General features: G+C 38.3%; 1 protein-coding gene across 3 annotated transcripts; it reads left to right on the top strand.

Annotated features, from left to right (window-relative positions):
* The first annotated feature begins 287 nt into the window (after positions 1-287).
* LOC141898463 (neurocalcin homolog) lies at positions 288-20832 on the top strand. 3 transcript variants are annotated; one of them, XM_074784364.1, is made up of 4 exons: positions 288-383; positions 4885-4933; positions 14667-15095; positions 16343-20832. In XM_074784364.1, the coding sequence occupies exons 3-4, from the start codon at positions 14718-14720 to the stop codon at positions 16535-16537; spliced, it is 573 nt and encodes a 190-aa protein (XP_074640465.1). In that variant the 5' UTR covers positions 288-383; positions 4885-4933; positions 14667-14717; the 3' UTR covers positions 16538-20832. The 3 variants fall into 3 exon arrangements, with proteins under 3 accessions (XP_074640465.1, XP_074640466.1, XP_074640467.1); XM_074784365.1 differs by lacking the exon at positions 288-383 and adding an exon at positions 4085-4103; XM_074784366.1 differs by lacking the exons at positions 288-383; positions 4885-4933 and adding an exon at positions 11012-11042.
* Positions 20833-21505: the final 673 nt, after the last annotated feature.

Genomic DNA, 21505 nt, shown 5'->3' with positions numbered 1-21505 from the left:
GGGGCAGCACATGACGGTCGCAACCTGACAGTTGGATTTCCAATTGTGGCATGCGAGTAAAAAAGGTTTTCATATATCGTTCGATAATATTCCGTTTTAAACTTGTATTTCTATCAACGCCTGAGTTTTTCTATAGAGAATATTCTTTTAAAAGCGGGTTAAAGATACATCGAGTTGGATAGTCCGATTCCGTGTTTTATTCTCCACGGACGCCGTATATTCGTGCCATCTAATGAGTAGAATAGGAACTAAGTTGCTCGAAGCTCTAACTATTCATTCACTTCCTGGTGCGGTGGTGCAGGTTGCACTTTTCAGTCAGCGGCTCACATTGTTTGGATTATCTGTAGTGTACTAGTCCTAGTGAATTATCAATCTGTTAAAAGGTATATCCTTCACTGTTAATTGTATTTCATGTAACTTGTTAGGTCTTTTATGATTGTTAATGTTGTCGAACTGTCAAATAAGTAGGCCTACCGTTCGTATCATTTTTGACTCGTTGGATGTGCTTATGACGTTGGATGTGTAGGCCTAAGTAGTGTAAGTAGTTAAAGTTAGTTCAGACAGAAATCATGTCACACATTTTAAAATGTCAGATTCACCAATTTAGGTAGTTCATGTGCTGTGACTGACTGTATTCTCTGAGGTGACATTACCTCCCTCTGACTGTCCAGTATCGCATCCATGACCATCGACGATCGTTTGTTACTGAGAGTTGAGTGAAAAATATGTCCCTGTTCTATTTGCTGTGTTTCAGTCTGACAGATATCTTGAATTTATTGTTCACAGAACACCCAGAACATAGAATTTTGTCTTTCAGGACGTAGATATTTAAGGCTTGTGTATGAAGTTAGTAACTTAAGTGATCAGGGGGGTCAATTACTTAAAAGTTGGCCCCCTTTTCTGTGAAACCAGTCTAAGAGTAAACTGGTTTAACTGTTAGACTAACTTCAACACGGTTACTATGTGTACATCTCAATCTCCAATGAGATTTATCTCGATTCCATTGACTCTTGAGCTACTGGCCTCAGGTGGATTGTGAATCTATAATAAAATGAGATTTGGTGGAAATAACCAATCATCGAACACAACAGTCCGGGTCACTGATAGATATCTAACCTGGAGCCCTGTGTGTGTGCTGGAATGAGCTAGTTTGTCCTATGTCATTGTGCTGAGGAATTTCATGCGAGATTTTGTTAAGTGCGTTTGAATGGTTTTGTTTCTCTAATTGTTAGCTGTTGACAATGTGTTATTAAACTGCAGTATGGCACGTATCACAGCTGTTTAATGGCCAACAGATCGTTACAACAGATGGCTAAATCCTCTCTTCAGGAAAATACTTATTATACATCTGAGTAATTGTCACTTTTGTTGTTCACTGATATTTTGCGACAGCAATTGTTAGTGGACGAAGATAGAATCCCACATTAAATTTAGAAAATTGAGTTTGAAATGTTTCCTAAAGCGGATAGTTGATGTTTCTACAATAGTCATCTTCACGTATGCTAACTGTTACTAAATTATGATACAACTATCCAGAAAAAATAGACTTATTCACTAATAAGATGTGATGCAAACAAGGGGTAGCGAGTAGGTAATGCCTACAGCATTTACAAACAAATTGACTGAGTGTTTGAAAATAGAATCCGAAATATCTTCTGACCTAGTAGTTTATTCAACATTTTGGCTATGTCCTAATAATTATCTGCAGGAATACTCGTGGTATAACGAAATTATGAGATGTACACCACAAACTAGGGGTAATATAATACAGCATAAAAACAGTAGACAAGCTGAACAAATGGACAGAGTGTTTTATCAATGAGTATTAAGTGTATGAAGTATAAGCTACTTATCAGAACCTATAATGAAACGCGTTTTAAATCCGTGCTTCTGACGAGTTCGTTTTATCTATGAAATCGTATTAATTTTGAACGTTTGAAAATTGATGAATAATGCATGTGCCGATGATTAGATTGTTATCGGGTTGCTCTAGGTCGCTCTGGCTACAATTGATCTTTTCAAATATTACGAGTACGGTTTTTTTTGTGTCGGCAGCCTTCCCTTTGTAGATGTTTTTGATTCATGTGAAATGATTAGTTGAGTTTATTGATTTGTGACCATTTACTGCAGGGATATTTGTCTTCTATTTATAGCTTTAAGATTGTCTGAACATACAAACTAATAATATAATCACAATTTGACTCATGTAGCCAGCGACATGTATTCAACTCCACCCATTTTATAGATACATTTATGATATGACGATATGATGTATTTTCTCCACATTTTTTTTATAATTAACAATATATATTGAATAGTTGATTAACAATATGGAGAGGGACACAGCAAGCTTTAAAGCTAAACAGCTACAAGTGCTGAGGCGAAGTGCCCCAGTGCAATGAATGTGCAAGGATGAATAAGAATAATTATTAATGATAATAATAGAATGATAGTTTTAGTTCAGTTCATTTCCCTGCTTTAAAATGATATCTATTTTCTCAGTTTTAGAGCATGTTACAATAGACAATATTTTGATCTTAAAGGGTTTTACTGAAAAGATTGATATTGAATTTTGTCATGACTATTTCATCAAAAACTCCACCATTTCTATAATGAATGTTCAGCGTAAACCTGGCATTGACTCACGCCGCATTAGATCTGTATCGATCGAAAAGAATGTTGCTTGATTATTTCGGCTGTAACTGGACAATTATGCGCTTGAGGGGAGGGAGGAAACAAATTGAAAATACAGATCGCCGTTTATGCCGTATGAAAATCAATATGTCATTGTGGTTATAGTGGTCAGTGAAGCAGATTGATTCATATAATACTCATCTTACGCTGATTACATATCATCAACATAGATAAATACCACTATTACTGCTAACAAAAATACTTCAACTGTGTCTAGTCAACGCAGCGAGGAAAATAAGAAAGCGAGGTCCATAAAAAAAGGAATTGCATTTCTCGGTTGAAGCTGCCTAGCGGTTGTCGTCACTCGGCATTAGATAAGGGGGTAACATTAATAACAGCGTGACCGCTTTAGTAGCAATGCTTTTTGGTTTCCTTCTAAATAAGGAAAAAATAAAATCTTAATTTTGGTGCAATTCACTATTTTCCACATTAACTCACCACTTTATAAAGCAATGATTGTTGTTAGCAGCAGAATTTTGAACGAGATTGACTGATTTTCAGATGTGCAGATATTTAAGTGACAGCTGTGTGAATGCCCTTGCAGCGATCACTGCTTCAACCATATAATGAATGTCCAGTGAATTAATCCACACACGCACACAGACATGAATAGCTATTTTGTATGAGATCTCCATAAAACAATTAGGAGCTTGGCTTCGGGATGAGGAGTCTTTTTCATCAGCAAGGCGACGGAGATGTAACCTGGTTGTCATAGTAACTCATACCTCACCGATGCTATGTTGTACGAGGAGCCAATGATGGGAATAGAACATATTGTTTCATTGACATATAGGTGTCATGTAAAATACCTTGATAATTGTTTTTCTCACATAAATTTTGATCAGATAATTCGGTCAGTTTTGTTCGCTGTGGTTTGTCAAGTTTTTATGAAGTTTTCCCTCCTGATTCGAATGTCAGTTATTTTTGAGTCCCAGTGTGAGGCAGTTGCCGAGTGGTGTAAGCTGCTGGTCATCGGTCTCTTCAAACTCGGGTTTATGGGTTCGAATCCTTGTGGCGACGGAGTTAATTGGTCAAAGGTTCCTCTATGGTCTCTCCCCATTTCGGAAAAAGAAACATCGTACCCGCTAAGTGGGTTGAGGTTATTAATAAAAAGTCGAAATTTGTAGCCTACTTGCAATTCAATTTATTAAGTATCAGTCTTTGTTTGGATAAGTCCTCACGTAACTGAAGTCATCTCTATTTTTTAGTGCCAACCATCTAGAACAAGAACTACTAGAATTATCGGTTATAACAAACATATTTTCTTGTGCCTTGAAGTTCATTGTAACGAGGTTCCGCTGTTTAAGGAACTATTAGTTATAACAAACATATTTTCTGGTGCCCTGAAGTTCGTTGTAACGAGGTTCCACTGAACATATGAAACCCTAGTGACTGCCAACCAGACCAAGGTAAATTAACGCATAGTCTGGTTGTTCTTACGGTACATAGGAATTTACGGTTGAATCTACTATATGATACTGAACGTTAGTTTTTGTTTGGTTTCGTATATAAAAAATTAGTATGAAGAATGCATTAATGATAGGGTATTTCATTCATACAGTATCCACTGTTTGATGTAGGGTATGATGCGGTGTATCCACTGTTTGGTGTAGGGTATGATGCGGTGTATCCACTGTTTGGTATAGGGTATGATGCGGTGTATCCACTGTTTGGTGTAGGGTATGATGCAGTGTATATACTGTTCGGTGTAGGGTATGATGCGGTGTATCCACTGTTTGGTGTAGGGTGTGATGCGGTGTATCCACTGTTTGGTGTAGGGTATGATGCAGTGTATCCACTGTTTGATGTAGGGTATGATGCGGTGTATCCACTGTTTGATGTAGGGCGAGAAGAGGCTTTTACTCAGTGCTGAAATACAGAGATTCAGATATCAGCTTAGATCATAATTGAGTCAATAAGTTTATTCATGACTTCCACATTTTATTCTAATAAAAAAAAAATAACTTCTTTACGTTTGAAACAGTTTTAATTTATGACCGCGTGTGAGAAACATTAGCTACTACTGTACGGGTTGTGATCGTGTTTTATGACCACAGTCGGCTTTTGTCATTTTAAATCGTGTAATTTAAATAAGAATATGTATTTCTGCGCCTGTACGCGTTCAGCGTTCAGTACTATATTATATATCAGCCCTACACATACTGTCACTTCATTGTGTTCTCATTTCAGAAACAAGAAAATAAAGGAAATTGTGTTCTTACTTATTGCATGAAATTAGGTGAGTGAAATAACAGTTTTTGTAGTGAATTCATGGTATTTTGATGAGTCCATGTACCAAAGAAATTGAACTAAATAATAGATATATTTATATACAGTTAGATAATTATAAGATAGAGTTTAAGATGGATGTATATTGAAATATCTCAGTAAGTAGAATACATCTTACTCTGTACATGGGTCGAGAATTCTATTGCTGAAAGACTAATTGCCATTTATGCTGGAGGCCTATGATTAGATTGGTAGCTGGTGAATTTTATTGGTGTTTGATTATACTGTGACCATAAGACTATCTATAATTACTATTTCTATTCCATCCACTCTCCCTATGCCATAGTTTCACAATAAAGTTAATGGTACCTTTTGAAATAAGCCTCTAACCAGTTCTATGATTGTAACTTTGTGACCAGCCCCAAACCAACTAGAGACATATGGTAATTATAGATTTGAGCTGTTTAGAACGATAACCACACTCAAACGTGGTGAACGGATAATAAGATAAAAACCTGTTCTCCTCTGTATATACCCCTGTTTTTAGTCTATATCTCACACCTGACGATGATCTGTAGGGTGAGATCGAAACATTGTGTATTCTATATATTTTAGATTGAATAAATAAATTCTTGTTTTTAAATTCTCTTAATCTGTAGATAGTGGGTTTTTATCTTATTTGAGCTGTTTGTTTATATCAGGTGACCAGCTCTTGACCAATCGGAACCTAGGGTTAGTGAGTCACATGGAAACCCCAGACTTGACCTGTTTGTTTATATCAAGTGACCAACTCTAGCTAGACCAATCAGAACCTAGGATTAGTGAGACACATGGTTACCCTAGGTTTGGCCTTTTATATTTAAATGAGGTGATCTGCTCTAGACCAATCACAGCCTCGATGACAACTGATTCCAGTTTCCTATACTTCTGAATGAAGTGATAATCAGTTTTCAGAGATTGACGCTATAATCAGAAATTCCTGATGGAATAAGCTGTGGATGCTTCAGTAGTTTTCACTGATATTTCCACACTTTATTAGTGAAGACCATTCATAAAGAATGTCAAATCACGTTGCCAGATATCAGTATAAAAACTGGCAGCAAAGTATGACACTAATGAAAGCTTACACAAATCAAACTGTTCATGATAAAACAGAGGATTACGTAGCTACTCTCCAGTACTGCACGTATAAGAACAACTTAATCTTTATGAATCTATAAACTAGAATGTCATCATCTCAATCAACGTAGATTTCTGCCATGTACCGAGATCATTCAACCCAAACTAATACCACATATATATCTATCTTTATACATAGACATGACCTTGATTGGTTGGGATTGGATTTGACGTCTCTTATCCTGACATTAATCAATGATCAATATGTGTACAGGCTTTCTATCAGTGATTGAGTTGATTTTCTCTGTGAATATCAGTAAGTCTGGTTACTGTGTACTCTATACTCTAGTGCCGGAGAATGCTGCAATACCACCTTCCACGGTCATAGATACAACAGATAATTTGGTGTTGCGGATAGATCTAGGGGGCGCCACTAGCATGTAGACCCCCTGTAGAGGTTAAGTACACGTGATGTGATAGTACAAAAAAATAATATGGTCGCTTATAAATTGTCATGTTATGTATTGACTATCAGTATGATGTCAGAGTTATGTGGCTTGGCTGCTACTCCGGGGCTGTTCATTACTGACAAAACAATTCTTTGTAAAATACTCCCGTAATGCACCTAAATGCATCTGTATATTTAAAGAATCCATGGGTAGAACCCTCGTCAATCACCGAGTGTTTCTAAGCTGCTTCTGAAAAAAGCCAACTCCCCTTCTCGAGAAGCTGGAAATGCCAAGATTGTATTTGATTGGTTAGTTGAGATTGCCATGATAGATAAGCTCACTGAGACCACGAATGGACATTAGGCAGTTCAAAAAAATAGCCACAGAATATGATAGCAGCAGCAGCAGCAGCAGCTGAAATCAGCCAGTGTATAATTCTATACAAGGTCTGATCTGTTTGGTCACTTAAGAGATTTTGTTAATATGGTCTGTGTTGATGTTATAGAAGAGACTGAGTGAGGTATATACAAACGCAGTATTGATCTAATAGTTAGTAATTACTGATGAGGAGATGTTATATGATGACCCCCTGTACTGGTGATCCATTGATATTAGCGACTGTTGTAATCAGTGAGATGTAGTCTTACTGTCCTCCTCCAGCGGTCAGTGTACCCACCAGTTACATGTATACAAACCCTGAGGATATTTACTTTCTCGTGGTGAGTTATGTTTCCATTTCACATTAACTCGTATATTATCAGACTGTTAGGAGAGCGAGAGACATAAAGCAATATCAACCGATGCCTCGAACGAACGGATGTAGTTTAGTAGTGATTTAGTGTCGTGTCGCCAAACTTGAAATGACATTTCGTTGCTGTTATCTGACACAGCTATCACAACGAGGTTGATCTAGAATATTGTAGCATTGTTTTTATGAGGTTCAACATGTTTTTTAATGCCATAAAAACCGTTACAAAAATGTTTTTATACATCGCTAACTACATGGCATTTTTTTGGGCAGTGTATCGGTCGATGTGCACTACATCATCATTAATGGGTTTCGCTAGACTATTTGTCGGTTACTCAATTAAATCTAATTAGATTGCTGATATATACTTGACACCAAAATGTATCCAGTGAGATCTGAATGTCAGACCGGTGTCACCAGCCATGCACTGCTTGCATTCTGCTGTCGTAATAGTTTTAATTTTTTCCAGTAATTTCATTACCGTCGGTCGACAATATTGAGCTATGTGATTTATCATTTTCCAAGTTTCAAGTTAATTTTCTTGTTATTTCGCCGTTTGCGATGGAAGATAATTTTCTTCGAGGTTTCAGACTAGATGAGTTGTGTAGAGAGTTGATGAATCCTTGCTGTCTCTACTGTTCTGTTTCTATGGTCTCCACCGCGAATGCAGTTAATCGGGAAATGTTTAATTGTTTTCTCCTCGTGAAAAATGAGCTGATTTGATGGCGATGTCTCAGACTAAACCAGAAACACGATCAGCGGTGAAAATCACCATTGAAATCATCTAGAGCTGGGACGACCGTTATATTCAGATGACTTTAACCCAAAATGACGACTTACACTTAGTGAATTGAATCGGGACTGAAACAGAGAGACTTCAGTAATGTAATGGTGACTGTGATGTTTAGCTGATTGCGATCGATCCGGTGAATATTTCATATTTTCAAACTCGTCAACTTCATTGGCCTCGAGGGAAAATAGATACTCAGAAATATTAATACTACGACCAATTTCTGTTTATGACTAATGATAATTTCAGGGGTGACTGTCGTATAGGATTCATTCCTATCGTAATCTTACTTAATCAAGTCTTATTGGAATTATTAATGTATTATGTATAAAGTAGTGTTAATAATAATGTAGAATAACAACAATCATTATGATATCAGAATTTAAAAAAAAAGAGTCTGAAATGTTTCCTCGAGTTGATGTTTTATTCGATATTCTAAGAGTCGTCTTCAGAAAAACTTGAGTTACAACAAAATGATGAGATATGATTCAGAATTCCGAACAAAGAGACTGTGATGTGAGAGGACATATAGTAAGCGTAGTGTTATAGCTGTCTAGCTATAAATGCACATAATTCACTTGTGGCTTTTTTAGTCATAGTTACAGCTTGTGTGCGCAGTACGCTGTACTGAATATTACATTACTATTTCATGATGGTAAATATAAATGTAGTTGAATATTTATATCCTGACAAACTGAGAAATGAATAAAATCTATTGATTCTAATCGGATATCGTATTCGGATAGCTTTGAAAGCAACCGTTATGAAAGTTTGATGGTAGTATTTGAGTAAAAGCCACACCTCGACGTGTCACCGCTTATAGTCAGGTACAGATAATATTTATAAGCATCATAAGTCCGCAGTTAGCTCGCGTTGTAATTCGCATCCGTGTTGCCTTGGTAACCACATAATCATAGGAACTACAGTGTTTTGGTATCAGTGCATGAAGTGACATCGTTACAGTTGACTCCACCCAGATATAGACATCAATCCGCTCGAGCGTCCGTCCGTCTGCCCGAGCCCCAGTCTGAGCAGCTATAATGACCTTCGGTTGATCAGAACAGGTACTATTTAACTATCTCTTAATATCAGTTTCAGACCCCTTGATAAAAAAACTTGTTACTTGTTTGTATCTGAAATTGTGACTAGTTTAACACAACTCTGAAACGAGGAAGTTGGGATACCAGCCAGTCCACCTCCCTGATTACAATCACTACAGTTAAACTTGCTTTAAACTGTCGTAGTTAGGATAATCTTTTTGTGAAAAACTTGAAAGGAAATGATGACTTATATTTAGTAAATCGAATTGAAAATACAAATAAGATCTCAAGTAAAGAGAGGACTTCAGAGCAAATATGATGATATTTGCGATGATAAGGCAGTAGATGTTGATGTTGAATCAGCTCTGCCCCTCAGATCATTGTCTGCACACTTGTCTCCTCGCAGCCATTTCACAAAGCATTCTTAACATGTTAATTCTCAATATCGATTGAACCGATAATGAGTCTCATGAAGCTTCTAATGCTGAAATTTAAATGTTTAATGAAGCTGGTTAGCTGTTTATAGCTATCAGTCAGAAGCTGGTTAGCTGTTTAGCTGTAAGTAGCTATCAGTCAGTTGTATGTCGTTGTATGAAGTATGCAGTGTCAATCAGTAATTACTCGCTCTCCCTGTCAGTAATACCAGTTCATCTCTCTGAAGATTTCGCTATATTCAGTTCAGGTAATTATTTTACTCAAAGGAGTTTGAATTCAGTTAGCTTCACATCTCATGGATCAGTGATAAATCATCAGCTTCTCATATGTGAGTTGAATGAATAAATGGTCACCAGGTTCAATAGCTGTGTTTACACTGCGTTCATACAGATCAAACCAAATGTTCACACTAGCGAAAAGGTCATCATTAATGTTTTAGTTGTTTAGTTCCTTTTTAGTTCGCTATAGTTAGGTGGGGGAGGGTTAATGTTTTGGTCGTTGATAAGTGCCGATTTAGTTCGCTATAGTTAGGTGGGGGAGGGTTAATGTTTTGGTCGTTGATAAGTGCCGATTTAGTTCGCCGAAATGTCATTAATCAATTAGTATTGACAAATATACGTCATACAGAGATTTGTGTCTGGAATCTTTTTTAAAATAAGTGTCACGAGTTAAATCAATATCCCTATTAGCAGAGTGAGTTTGAGTGGTCTCCCGCATGGGGAGCAGAGTGATCTCCAGCTGGGGGGGGTAGAGGGGAGCAGAGTGAGTGGCATCCCGTGGGGAAATGTTTTATACGTTGTATCAATAGGATTAGAGGAAGAAATGAAATGATTGCGACTGGCACAGAACGAAGAGACTCGGACAGATTGATCGATACTCGCACAATTCAATTCTACGACGATCGCGTTATTTGTTAAAGGGATTGTAAATCGTGGTTTAATCAGTGATGAAATTATATCCATTACTCGCTCTATTGAATATAGAAAACATTGATACATTCATCACTGACACTCACAGACACTCGCATTACTGACACTCGCATCACTGACACTCGCATCACTGACACTCGCATCACTGACACTTACTTCACTGACACTCACTTCACTGACACACCACTGACACTGGTATGACAGTTCACTTCACATTTACCACCTTCAGACTGTTGCTAGTTAGTCCATTTTTATTTGGCTAGGACCTGGAACGGACCAATTTAGAATTGACTGGATACCTGAGTGACCAATCCAGGGTGTATTTGTTGTAATAACGGTCAAATTCTAAGAGTAATGGACCCAATTCCACATATCAGTAATGAATGACTCTACAGCAAGAATTATATATCATTAAAAAAGGGCCATGCTGTATAAAGATTCTTATATGAACCAAATATGACTACATGGACAGGAGACATACACAGGGTATCCATTCATTTCTACATTGAGTCTCTGCTACTCAACTTATCAGGGATACAAAATCTACCCTCTTCAATCTATCGGGTGAAATACTATCTGCTGCTAACACGGTGGTTCATGCAGCCCTCGGTAAACTACTTCTCTTATTCATTCTGCTCTCAAGTTTTTCCCAGCTATTTTAGTTTTGAATTATTTATTATGCGTTTTATATTTAGTTTCAGTTAGTGATCAATATTTCCGCATATTTTCACATATCTTTCACGTGAGACAATTTATAATGTAAATACGACGTAACATGTGTGACAACAAACTGTCAGTGAACTATACCGGTACCTGGTACGTGCTAATACAGTTATAGGTGGCGCTGCTGGGACGATCATTACGTTCATGACTTATTCAGATCATGACTTACATTAAGTAGATTGAATTGCAAATACTAATTGGGACTCAAAAGTATGAAAAATATGTGATGACTTGTATTTACTAATGGCTTATACGTAATAGATTGAATTGAAAATACAAATTAGATTTCAAAATGGAGACAACTTGAGTAAATTGTGACGACTTTTGCGTTGATGAGTTTAACCGAGTTTGAGACTGTAGTTTACTCACAATTCTTACCTCGTGATTCATGATTTCGGTGAGAGATAAAACTCAGTTCAGAATAGATCGGTTGATGATCTGTAATTTGTGTGCGATGTTGTTATTAATAAGTAATAAACACACATAAAACAGCGGTAAGAGGTGCGGGGTAAGAGGTAAGCAGGTTTGTCAGTGCATCGCTTGTCTAGTGTTTAATGATTGTAGCTAATCTTAGAGAACTCATCGCACAAAGTATTATACACACACACAGTGTCTACAGTCTGTATTCCTTTCATTGAAATTTTCATACGTTTTCGCGATTTAAAATACGTTTTAAACGCCGCGTTCTTTTATAATGAACGTTATATCAATCATTTGACATGATCTCGTTCGGGGCTGTTGAACTTCAAAGCGAAGTCCGACTTATTTTCGCGATGTCAATATTCTTGTTGTTATACGTGAATGATTCTGTAGTGTTCTGTCAGCGCTGTCTAGTCGACATTTTATCAGCGATAATCGGATCTTTAGAACATTCTTAAGCCGTGTTGTTGAAAATCAATGCGTGTCGGCTAAGACGCACGCACATACCCGTCTCAACCTGTCTCGGCAAACTGCAAGTCTAAAACATATACTTTCATTAACTGCGATCACATTAGTATTTTTTACCCGTGTCAGATTAGGCGGGCATTAACACTGGTATCAAATAGCCTGTTTGTCATCGGACAAATTGAGCCCCACCAAAAAAGTCGAATCTGGCCTCACAAAAAAAAGTTAAAACCCAGCTGTGCCAGATTATTGCATGTAAATGACGACTGGTTCTGCAAATGATTTACCTCACTCGCCACAGCATCATTTTGTGAATGAGTGAGTGATTTACGTGTGAATGCACTCTCTCTGATTCAAGCACGGGCCAAATTACAATCTGGTCCCGACCAGTCACTCGACCAGTCACTCGTGTGATCGTGTTGTGACTAATATCTGGCTGGTCACCAGCATCTTTATTTATTTTTCACACGTCAGCGGAAATATCCAGCACGTTGATAGATGGCTGGTATAATTACGGGGGTCACTGTATTGCTACATCTCCCCCTCATCCAGCTCCCCTCATCCAGCTCCCCCTCATCCAGCTCCCCCTCAACTATATATACATGTTTGATATGATTGTGTAATGCTTTGAAACCTCAGTTGTATTATTTTTAGGGTCAGTGCGAAATATTCATTTGTTAATAATCATTATTGTAACGTCAAACAAGCTGTTACGGAATATACTACTATTTTAATCGAGCTATTTGAATTTATTTAACCCGTGGTCCCTCGGGTGTAAACCCCAAACTGGGGATTCCGTTCTAAACAATCGGGTTTATTGCTTATTGCGTTAGACTGGGTATATAAATAAAATGTGCATTGGATTGGATTGAGAGATTGATTTATCTAAATCGACTCCAATCCATCAGAGATTATTTACTTTAAACTACAATAAATGACATCCATGAAACATTATTCAAACTTCTAGTCCGACCTGTTGTACCCACTAGTCCAACCCCCTGTACCCACTAGTCCAACCCCCTGTACCCGCTAGTCTGACGAGTGGCTTACAATAAAACCAGTAATTCAACCGATCTATTGGCACCAGTGTTAATGACATTCATTAAGACTGCTGCTGCTGCTGCCTCATTCAACATCGTCGCGACATCAAACAATAAATTAGGTTTTAATTTTCTTCGGTAAAGAGACCTCCTAATGAATTGTATGTTCACAAATGTTAAAAACGTGATGTAATCGCGGTGCATGTGAGTGTTCAGAGTCTGCGCATCTGTAGTCATGTGTGTAGAGTCTGCGCATCTGGAGTCATGTGTTCAGAGTCTGCGCATCTGGAGTCATGCGTGTAGAGTCTGCGCATCTGGAGTCATGTGTTCAGAGTCTGTGCATCTGGAGTCATGCGTGTAGAGTCTGCGCATCTGGAGTCATGTGAGTGTTCAGAGTCTGCGCATCTGTAGTCATGCGTGTAGAGTCTGCGCATCTGGAGTCATGTGAGTGTTCAGAGTCTGCGCATCTGGAGTCATGCGTGTAGAGTCTGCGCATCTGGAGTCATGTGTTCAGAGTCTGCGCATCTGGAGTCATGCGTGTAGAGTCTGCGCATCTGGAGTCATGTGTTCAGAGTCTGTGCATCTGGAGTCATGCGTGTAGAGTCTGCGCATCTGGAGTCATGTGTTCAGAGTCTGCGCATCTGGAGTCATGCGTGTAGAGTCTGCGCATCTGGAGTCATGTGTTCAGAGTCTGCGCATCTGGAGTCATGCGTGTAGAGTCTGTGCATGTGGAGTCATGTGTTCAGAGTGTGTGCATCTGGAGTCATGCGTATAGAGTCTGCGCATCTGGAGTCATGTGTGTAGAGTCTGTGCATCTGGAGTCATGTGTGTAGAGTCTGCGCATCTGGAGTCATGCGTATAGAGTCTGCGCATCTGGAGTCATGTGTGTAGAGTCTGCGCATCTGGAGTCATGCGTAAAGAGTCTGCGCATCTGGAGTCATGTGTGTAGAGTCTGCGCATCTGGAGTCGTGTGTGAAGAGTGTGCGCATCTGGAGTCGTGTGTGTAGAGTCTGCGCATCTGGAGTCATGTGTGAAGAGTGTGCGCATCTGGAGTCGTGTGTGTAGAGTGTGCGCATCTGGAGTCGTGTGTGTAGAGTGTGTGCATCAAATTATCATATCATCGATAAATGATACAAACATCTATATGATGGTTGCGTGTCAGTTTTACTAATTCTCCCCCCCCACCTGTGAGTGTCTGGTATCACCTCTCCCTGCTCTCCCTCTCACCTCTCCCTGCTCTCCCTCTCACCTCTCCCTGCTCTCCCTCTCACTGCTCTCCCTACTCTTCGTCTCCTGTCGAATGATTTTTATGATATGAACACGTTTGAATCTTGTTAATGATTATCTGTTATTGTGTGATAAGTAATTGATAGCTGATAGTTGAATCACTGGTAAACTATGATATACACATTAACAGTATGATGTGATGTTAGTCACCTGTCATTCCGTTATATAAATACAAAACTCTCTATTCACTATTTTTAGGATCACACGTGGATGTGCTCGGTTTGTAAGGGACAAACTAATCAAGTGAAATGTATTTTGTCAACTGTTTGTTATAGTTAATGGTCTTTTCTCATTTCAGATGGAACAGTAGTTTAATATATATATATATATATATATAAAAAGTGCAGATATGGGTAAATTGAATAGTAAACTAAAGCCTGAAGTACTGAACGACCTGCGTCAGAATACCGAGTTTACCGAGGAGGAAATACAAGATTGGTATAAAGGTTTTCTAAAAGATTGCCCGTCCGGTAATTTAACTGTGGAAGAATTTAAGAAAATTTACGGCAACTTTTTCCCGTACGGGGACGCTTCAAAATTCGCGGAGCACGTGTTCCGTACGTTCGATACGAACAGTGACGGTTCGATTGACTTCAGGGAGTTTATTTGTGCGTTAAGCGTTACATCACGAGGAGACCTAGAAGCGAAGTTAAAATGGGCGTTTAATATGTACGATCTCGACGGAAACGGTTATATTTCCAGAACAGAAATGTTGGAAATAGTTAGAGTAAGTCGTTTGGATGTTGTGTTGTTGTTTAATGTTTTCATTCCGTGTATATTGTATGTATATAATACAGGGTGTGGTGTTCGTGGCGATCGATATTTTTCCCTTAAGCCTAAACAAATTTTTGAATTTGATACCAGTTATTCTACGAGTTGCAGCCACGAGTCGCTCGCTGTACATTAGAATATCACCTGTTCATTAATAGAATTAAATATAAAGGTGTTGAGCTTGTCTGAGATGATTTCACTGTTGCCGTGGTAAGACCTCGCCGTGTTCGGCTTGTCGTATTCAATAAATCGGCTGCGATTAAACTTGATCAGCGCCTTCACGTGTAATTAATAGATTACTAATGAAACACCGGTAGAAACCACGGGTGTTTTTTAAACCCAGAACTTCATTCTTTCAAAACTTCATTTGCTGTGAATTCAGTAGGAGTGTTTCGGAGTGTCGTGATATCCCGTGCCTGAGGAGACTATGCGGGTGCGGGAATTCAGGAACGTGGATAACCTGTATCCGTGGAGACCGGTTCCACCGCCCGTGGAGAACGCTACAGAGGGCGCACAAAAATCAAATGAGAAAAATATATTCCCCGAGCAGGGTTTGAAAACCTCTAAACTACTGGATCCAGGACAAGGTTCACAACTGTAGAACTGGATCCTGTGTTCAGAGTTAACTCTACTTAGCAACCGTGGAACTGGATCCTGAGTTAGGAGTTAACTCCACCTAGCAACTGTGGAACTGGATCCTGAGTTCAGAGTTAACTCAAACTCTCACAACTGTGGAACCGGATGCTGATTTCAGAGTTAACTCTGACCAGGGAGATTACTCTCATCTGTCCACTCTAACCCTCAACTGTGGAACTGGATCTTTTAGTGTTGTGCTGTACCAACTCTTAGCCGCTGCGACCTTGGAGTAATCAGACTGAATGGAGGATGCATGCAGTCTAGTAACTCCAAGCTGTAACTGACTTGTACATGTACGCAGTTACTGTTGCTGCAGATGCCTTGTCCCGGTTTCATAGACCTAGTATCAAAGTTATCCCTAGGGGTAAAATCCTCAATCCGGGTGACAACCACCGTAGTAACAATGAGAAACCATGGTTATAACTGACAAATTTCAAAATGTTCCCAGGGACTATCTTTCTTCCATATCTATGAAACCCAGCCCTGGGTTCCATTGGTCAGTGGTAGATATAGGGGTTGGTTTTATCCGATTAATGTCACTCATTTTCACCGTTTTGTTTTTTCTAGGCTATATATAAAATGGTAGGCACCGTAATGAAAATGCCCGAAGATGAGTCCACACCCGAGAAGAGAACCGATAAAATTTTCCGTCAAATGGACAAAAATCTCGACGGCAAATTATCGCTCGCCGAATTCATCGAAGGGGCGAAAAGTGATCCATCGATCGTTCGTTTACTACAATGCGATCCGAATTCTCAATAGTAACATTCATAACCATCGTCGTCATAACAACTACCGACACACGTCTATTGATGTAACTACGGCGACGCGTAACCTCTTCCCATTCATTGTTGAGAATGTTTGAGGGATGAATTTTAGCTTCGTGTTGACATCGAATGTGATTCTCTCAGCAGCACACTTGTAATGGATATTCGATCAATATGCGAATCTATATTGTTCATCTCAATCAGAGCTCTCTCTCTCCTCTCCCTCTCCATCCTCTCTCCCTCTCCCTCCATCCTCTCTCCCTCTCCCTCCATCCTCTCTCATTACTGAAATCTCTTGTTCAGGACCTGTTTAATCAGGTAGACAGCCGCAGAGAGAATGGGGAGAGGTTACTGGAGGCGGCCACACAGAGAATGGGGAGAGGTTACTGGAAATGACCGCACAGAGAATGGGGAGAGGTTACTGGAAATGACCGCACAGAGAATGGGGAGAGGTTACTGGAAACGACCGCACAGAGAATGGGGAGAGGTTACTGGAAACGACCGCACAGAGAATGGGGAGAGGTTACTGGAAACGACCGCAGAGAGAATCCCCAACATAAACCACAGATTGAATTGTCTCTCTCTCATTCTGTTGTTCGTTTCTCGCTGCTGGTCATTTATTCAGGCGGTTTCCATGGTAATTGATGATAATGATGCTTGTCCGAAATAAACACTTAATAGTTATGAAATATTGATGTCACGTGGTCATCAGTGTCCATTAAATAAATCATAGAAATTTACGTTTAGAATCTGATCACAACAGCTGTGAAGAATTTCTATTCGTTGTTTTTGAGGTTTTAATTTGTTATTTTTCGTCGCAAAAAAACATTAAGATATTTAAAGATTGTTAGCGTTTTGCACATCCTCCCTCCACAAGGGTTCGAACCTGCCTCGGTACGAAACACCACCTGATTAGCGCCGGTGCACGGATACATGCGCTGGTGTGTCGCTAAATAAAACATGATTTTTGATTGGCTAATGACATCATCGGTAAGGGCAAGTACCTGCGCACTTAATGTCATCATCAGGTTCGAATCCCTGCAGAGAATGGATGGTGTATGTAATGCTGATGTGCTAAGAAGTGGTTTAGGGGTTGTTCATAAAGTACGTACAAAGAATATGACTATTTTCATCCGAGTTCAGTTCAGTTGTAAACATTACGTAAGCTGTCAATGTTTAAGCCTTCACCATAGATTCGTCTGTACTTCATGAATGACTCCTCAAGGTTTATCTTTGAAATAATGATCTGAAAGAGAGTTTTTATTTATTTATTTTTCCATCATGTTACAAAATTAACGGTTATGAATTATCGAGATAGCGTTTACAATAGTCCGGTAAGTGATTAAGTGCACTTACAGTTACTTCACCGTGAAAGAAGTGGGGTTTATTCTTGGCTATTTCTTAATAGAAAGAACTCAGTAAGTGATTAAGTGCACTTACAGTCGTTTTACTTTCAAAAAGTGGCTTTTCTATGATTCAAAAACTCACTTCACCAAATGCGATTCATCATCAGTGTGTTTAAAAGAATAGCTGTTTTGATTTGTTTTTTCCATTTTGCCAGTTTTTTCCCAGAATAATGTCGACCCTATTTCGGTTATGTGTCACAGCTGCTGATGTAGACTAAATGTTTGTAATTATGAGATTTTCTCAGTTTTGGAACTCCACACTGTCTGCTGTACACGTGTATGGTTTACGTGTTGTTTTCAATCAAAATGTTTCATCGTTTGAGCGAAAATCAAATCGATCATCGATTAGAAATGTGGTTCATTATCCGTGAAAGGAAAAATAATTCCGACTTAAAGGTTTGGAATGGAATGAAATCTGTCGCCATGGTTCACGTCTGTCCCTGTTTATCCGACTTCACGGATTCATTTTACAAACATTGTAATATTCAGGGTTTGTGTCCGAAGGTGGATTTCATCCCCTTGATTCCACAATTAACCCGAAGGTGGATTTCATCCTTTTGATTCCACAATTAACTCGTCAACATATCGAACTCAAACTTAGGACCAGTTGCGCGGTTGAGGCTTCTATGTAAGACCAGTCTCAGTTCTATTACCAATCTGACAACTTAATTCCAGTCTTAGGATTTAAGACCACATCTTTTGTACACGAGTCATAACTGCGCAACTGTGGCTTGTAGTCGGATCCAATCTTCTCGGAGTAGAGATTGTTAACAGTATGACTACTCCAGCAGAGAGATTCAAACTCGCAGTTAGCTATACCGGTAGTTTAGATAAAAATGTTTTTAAAATAAACGAAACGTTATTTCTACTGAAATTCTCAAATTGTCATCATGAAAATGGATTTAATGTTGACTGCTGTTATGCAATTAAACATATCTTTTTTGAAAAAATATGTGTGTTAATAATATCTATAGACTAAATAATATCGTAATACATGATTCTCGTGTGTTTTTTCCTATGTATTGGTGTTATATGATGAATGATACATAAATTGCCCGCGGACCGTTAGGGCCTCGAGCGGGCATTCATGTGTTACTTCTTTACCTGGGCTATCATCCGGTATGATCATTGTTTCCATGGTGACAACTGATAATTTCATCATCATCATCATCATCATCTCTGATTAGACGTTTATTCATAATTTTCTGGTCTTTTTTTTTTGAAGTGAGTTTTCAGTAACGAACATTCCTCTGCTCTACATATCTCATTCGAAAATCGCGCTTCAATGAAATTGATATTTACTTCGTGCAAATTACGGACAATTTTTTTTCAAATCATGAATTACTTACTTTACTACTGAAATACTTCTATTGCATTCCAGTATTTCAATTACAATAGAATCAGCTTAATTCGGATCCGTTTGAAACCGCCGAAATTCTTCCGGTTTATGAGAAATCCTGATAAAACATTAGATTTCAGTAAAGGACGGTATATGATCATTTTGGATCGATGAAATTAATCTTTTTTATGAGGAACCAGATTAATTTTATATTTTACGTACATTTATTTAAAGGCAGACCATAGATTAAAAAAAGATACATCAAAAACTGAATTCTACTGATCCGAATTTAGCAAGTTTGACGATACTATCAGAGAACCACATTACCCTCTCCCTTCTATCCCTTCTTTACTTCTTATTCTTGAAAAAAATTAATGCCTCTATCTTAATTGGAAATGCCTTACCGAAATAAATCTTGCTTAATTAATCCTTAGCTGAACGTGGTACGACAGTGATCAGATAGCTGACATATCGTTATCAATATTTATAGCTTTTAAGAAGATGAAGTTTTTGGGTTTCGGGCAGATTAGTCGAGTGTAACGTTCCATATCACTGTAAATCATCGACACATTACCGGCGACACTTTATTACGGAATGGAGTTATCAATAGATTTCCGGTCATATTTCATCTTAATCAAACTCGCTATTGAATGAAACGGGAGAAATGTGAATGTTTGTTCGTTGTTTGTGTGTGATTAAGATTTACTATTAGACGATAAAAAGAACTGTACAAATAATTAGACGCTGCCTCCTTCTGTGGGACAGTTACTTAGAGATGTTTACATTGCAATAGACTTATAGCAGTCTAAAGCTGGTAACGATCAAAAATCCACAATCAGAAGGACAGCATAAATGCATCAAACATTTCAGACAGAATCTTGAAGATGGGTACGATCACATAAGAGTTTTTGACCTGAATTTTTTGCGACCAAAAACGTTGGACCGAGCCTGAACCAAATTTTAGCACAGGTCAAATTATTGCATTTGTATGCTATTCACTTGTTCTCTAAATTAGGCACGCGCCAAATTTCACTAGGATCTAGTTCCAGCCAGTTTGTCGCGGGTCAAATTGTCTCATTGTGATCCTGGCTGTATTCTGCTTGAAACTATGCACGGTGTTCTACTGATTGTAGCTATTTGATTCTATGACTCTTTAACGTTTGATAGCTGAACTTCATACGAGCATTCTCTAGTTGTTAATGGATATTGAATGTCTGAAGATGTTCTCGTCATAGAGATGATGATGGTTTAGCTCAAGCTGGTTAATCACGACTGAGCAGCTGGTTGAAATCATCTAATTGATTAAACTTGTAACATCAGGTCCATCCTAAGTTAAACATGTATTGTTTGTCCGTGTCATTAGATATTGTTAATGATTTCTGCATGGTTTCTAAAGACTCCTAATCCATGATCGGATAGAAAATTAATGACATTTTTATTTTGCTCCCGATATTTTTTGCTTTTACTTTTATGAATCATGACCATTTTATAATATAATAATCGTATGAATGATTATGGAAAAATATTGATATTGTTTCTCATCCACAAGATCACTGTATTATTATTATTATTACTATTATTATTATTATTATTGTTTATTATTATTTTCTTCACTTGGAAAATAATTGATGCGAAAAGTTAGTGTGAAATATAATCGGCTGTCCTCGTGGAAACAAAAATAACAATTATGATTAAAGTGTCTACTTTTCAAAATAAAAATTTTCTGTTGAAATTACGAGTGGTTTTTAAGTCGTTCGAAACAGGTCTCGTGTGTTGATTTATAGGACAGATCCAACATTTAACCACAACAAAGTGAGCTGAATCCTGAATGACCAACTAGGGTTAGGCTGAGAGGTGCACATCATCTGGTTTTGATCCACCATTAACCATCACCGTGGAACTCTGAGGTTTCTGTGGAACCGGATCCTATTGTCAATGAATGAATTTAAACCAACAGGTCAAAGCAAAGCATGTATATCAACTCTACATTATAAATCCACTGCCTAAATGATCTCAAACTCAAACTAATGCCGATAATTATTGAAGGATTAAATGTGAAATCGCCAGGAAATCATAACAATAATTTCATGGAACCATTTGCAAGATAAAAGCACAATGAATGTTTCAGACTAAGAGCTATTTAACACTATTAACAACATTCATAGTACTGCAATACCATTAACATTGATGTGTACATTTATATGTCATCGCTACAGTG

The sequence above is a fragment of the Tubulanus polymorphus genome, chromosome 2 (genome assembly GCF_964204645.1).
Source record: "Tubulanus polymorphus chromosome 2, tnTubPoly1.2, whole genome shotgun sequence".
Lineage (NCBI taxonomy): Eukaryota > Metazoa > Nemertea > Palaeonemertea > Tubulaniformes > Tubulanidae > Tubulanus > Tubulanus polymorphus.
Note: the sequence above shows the minus strand (reverse complement) of the source record. Positions and strands in the feature narration are given on the sequence as shown.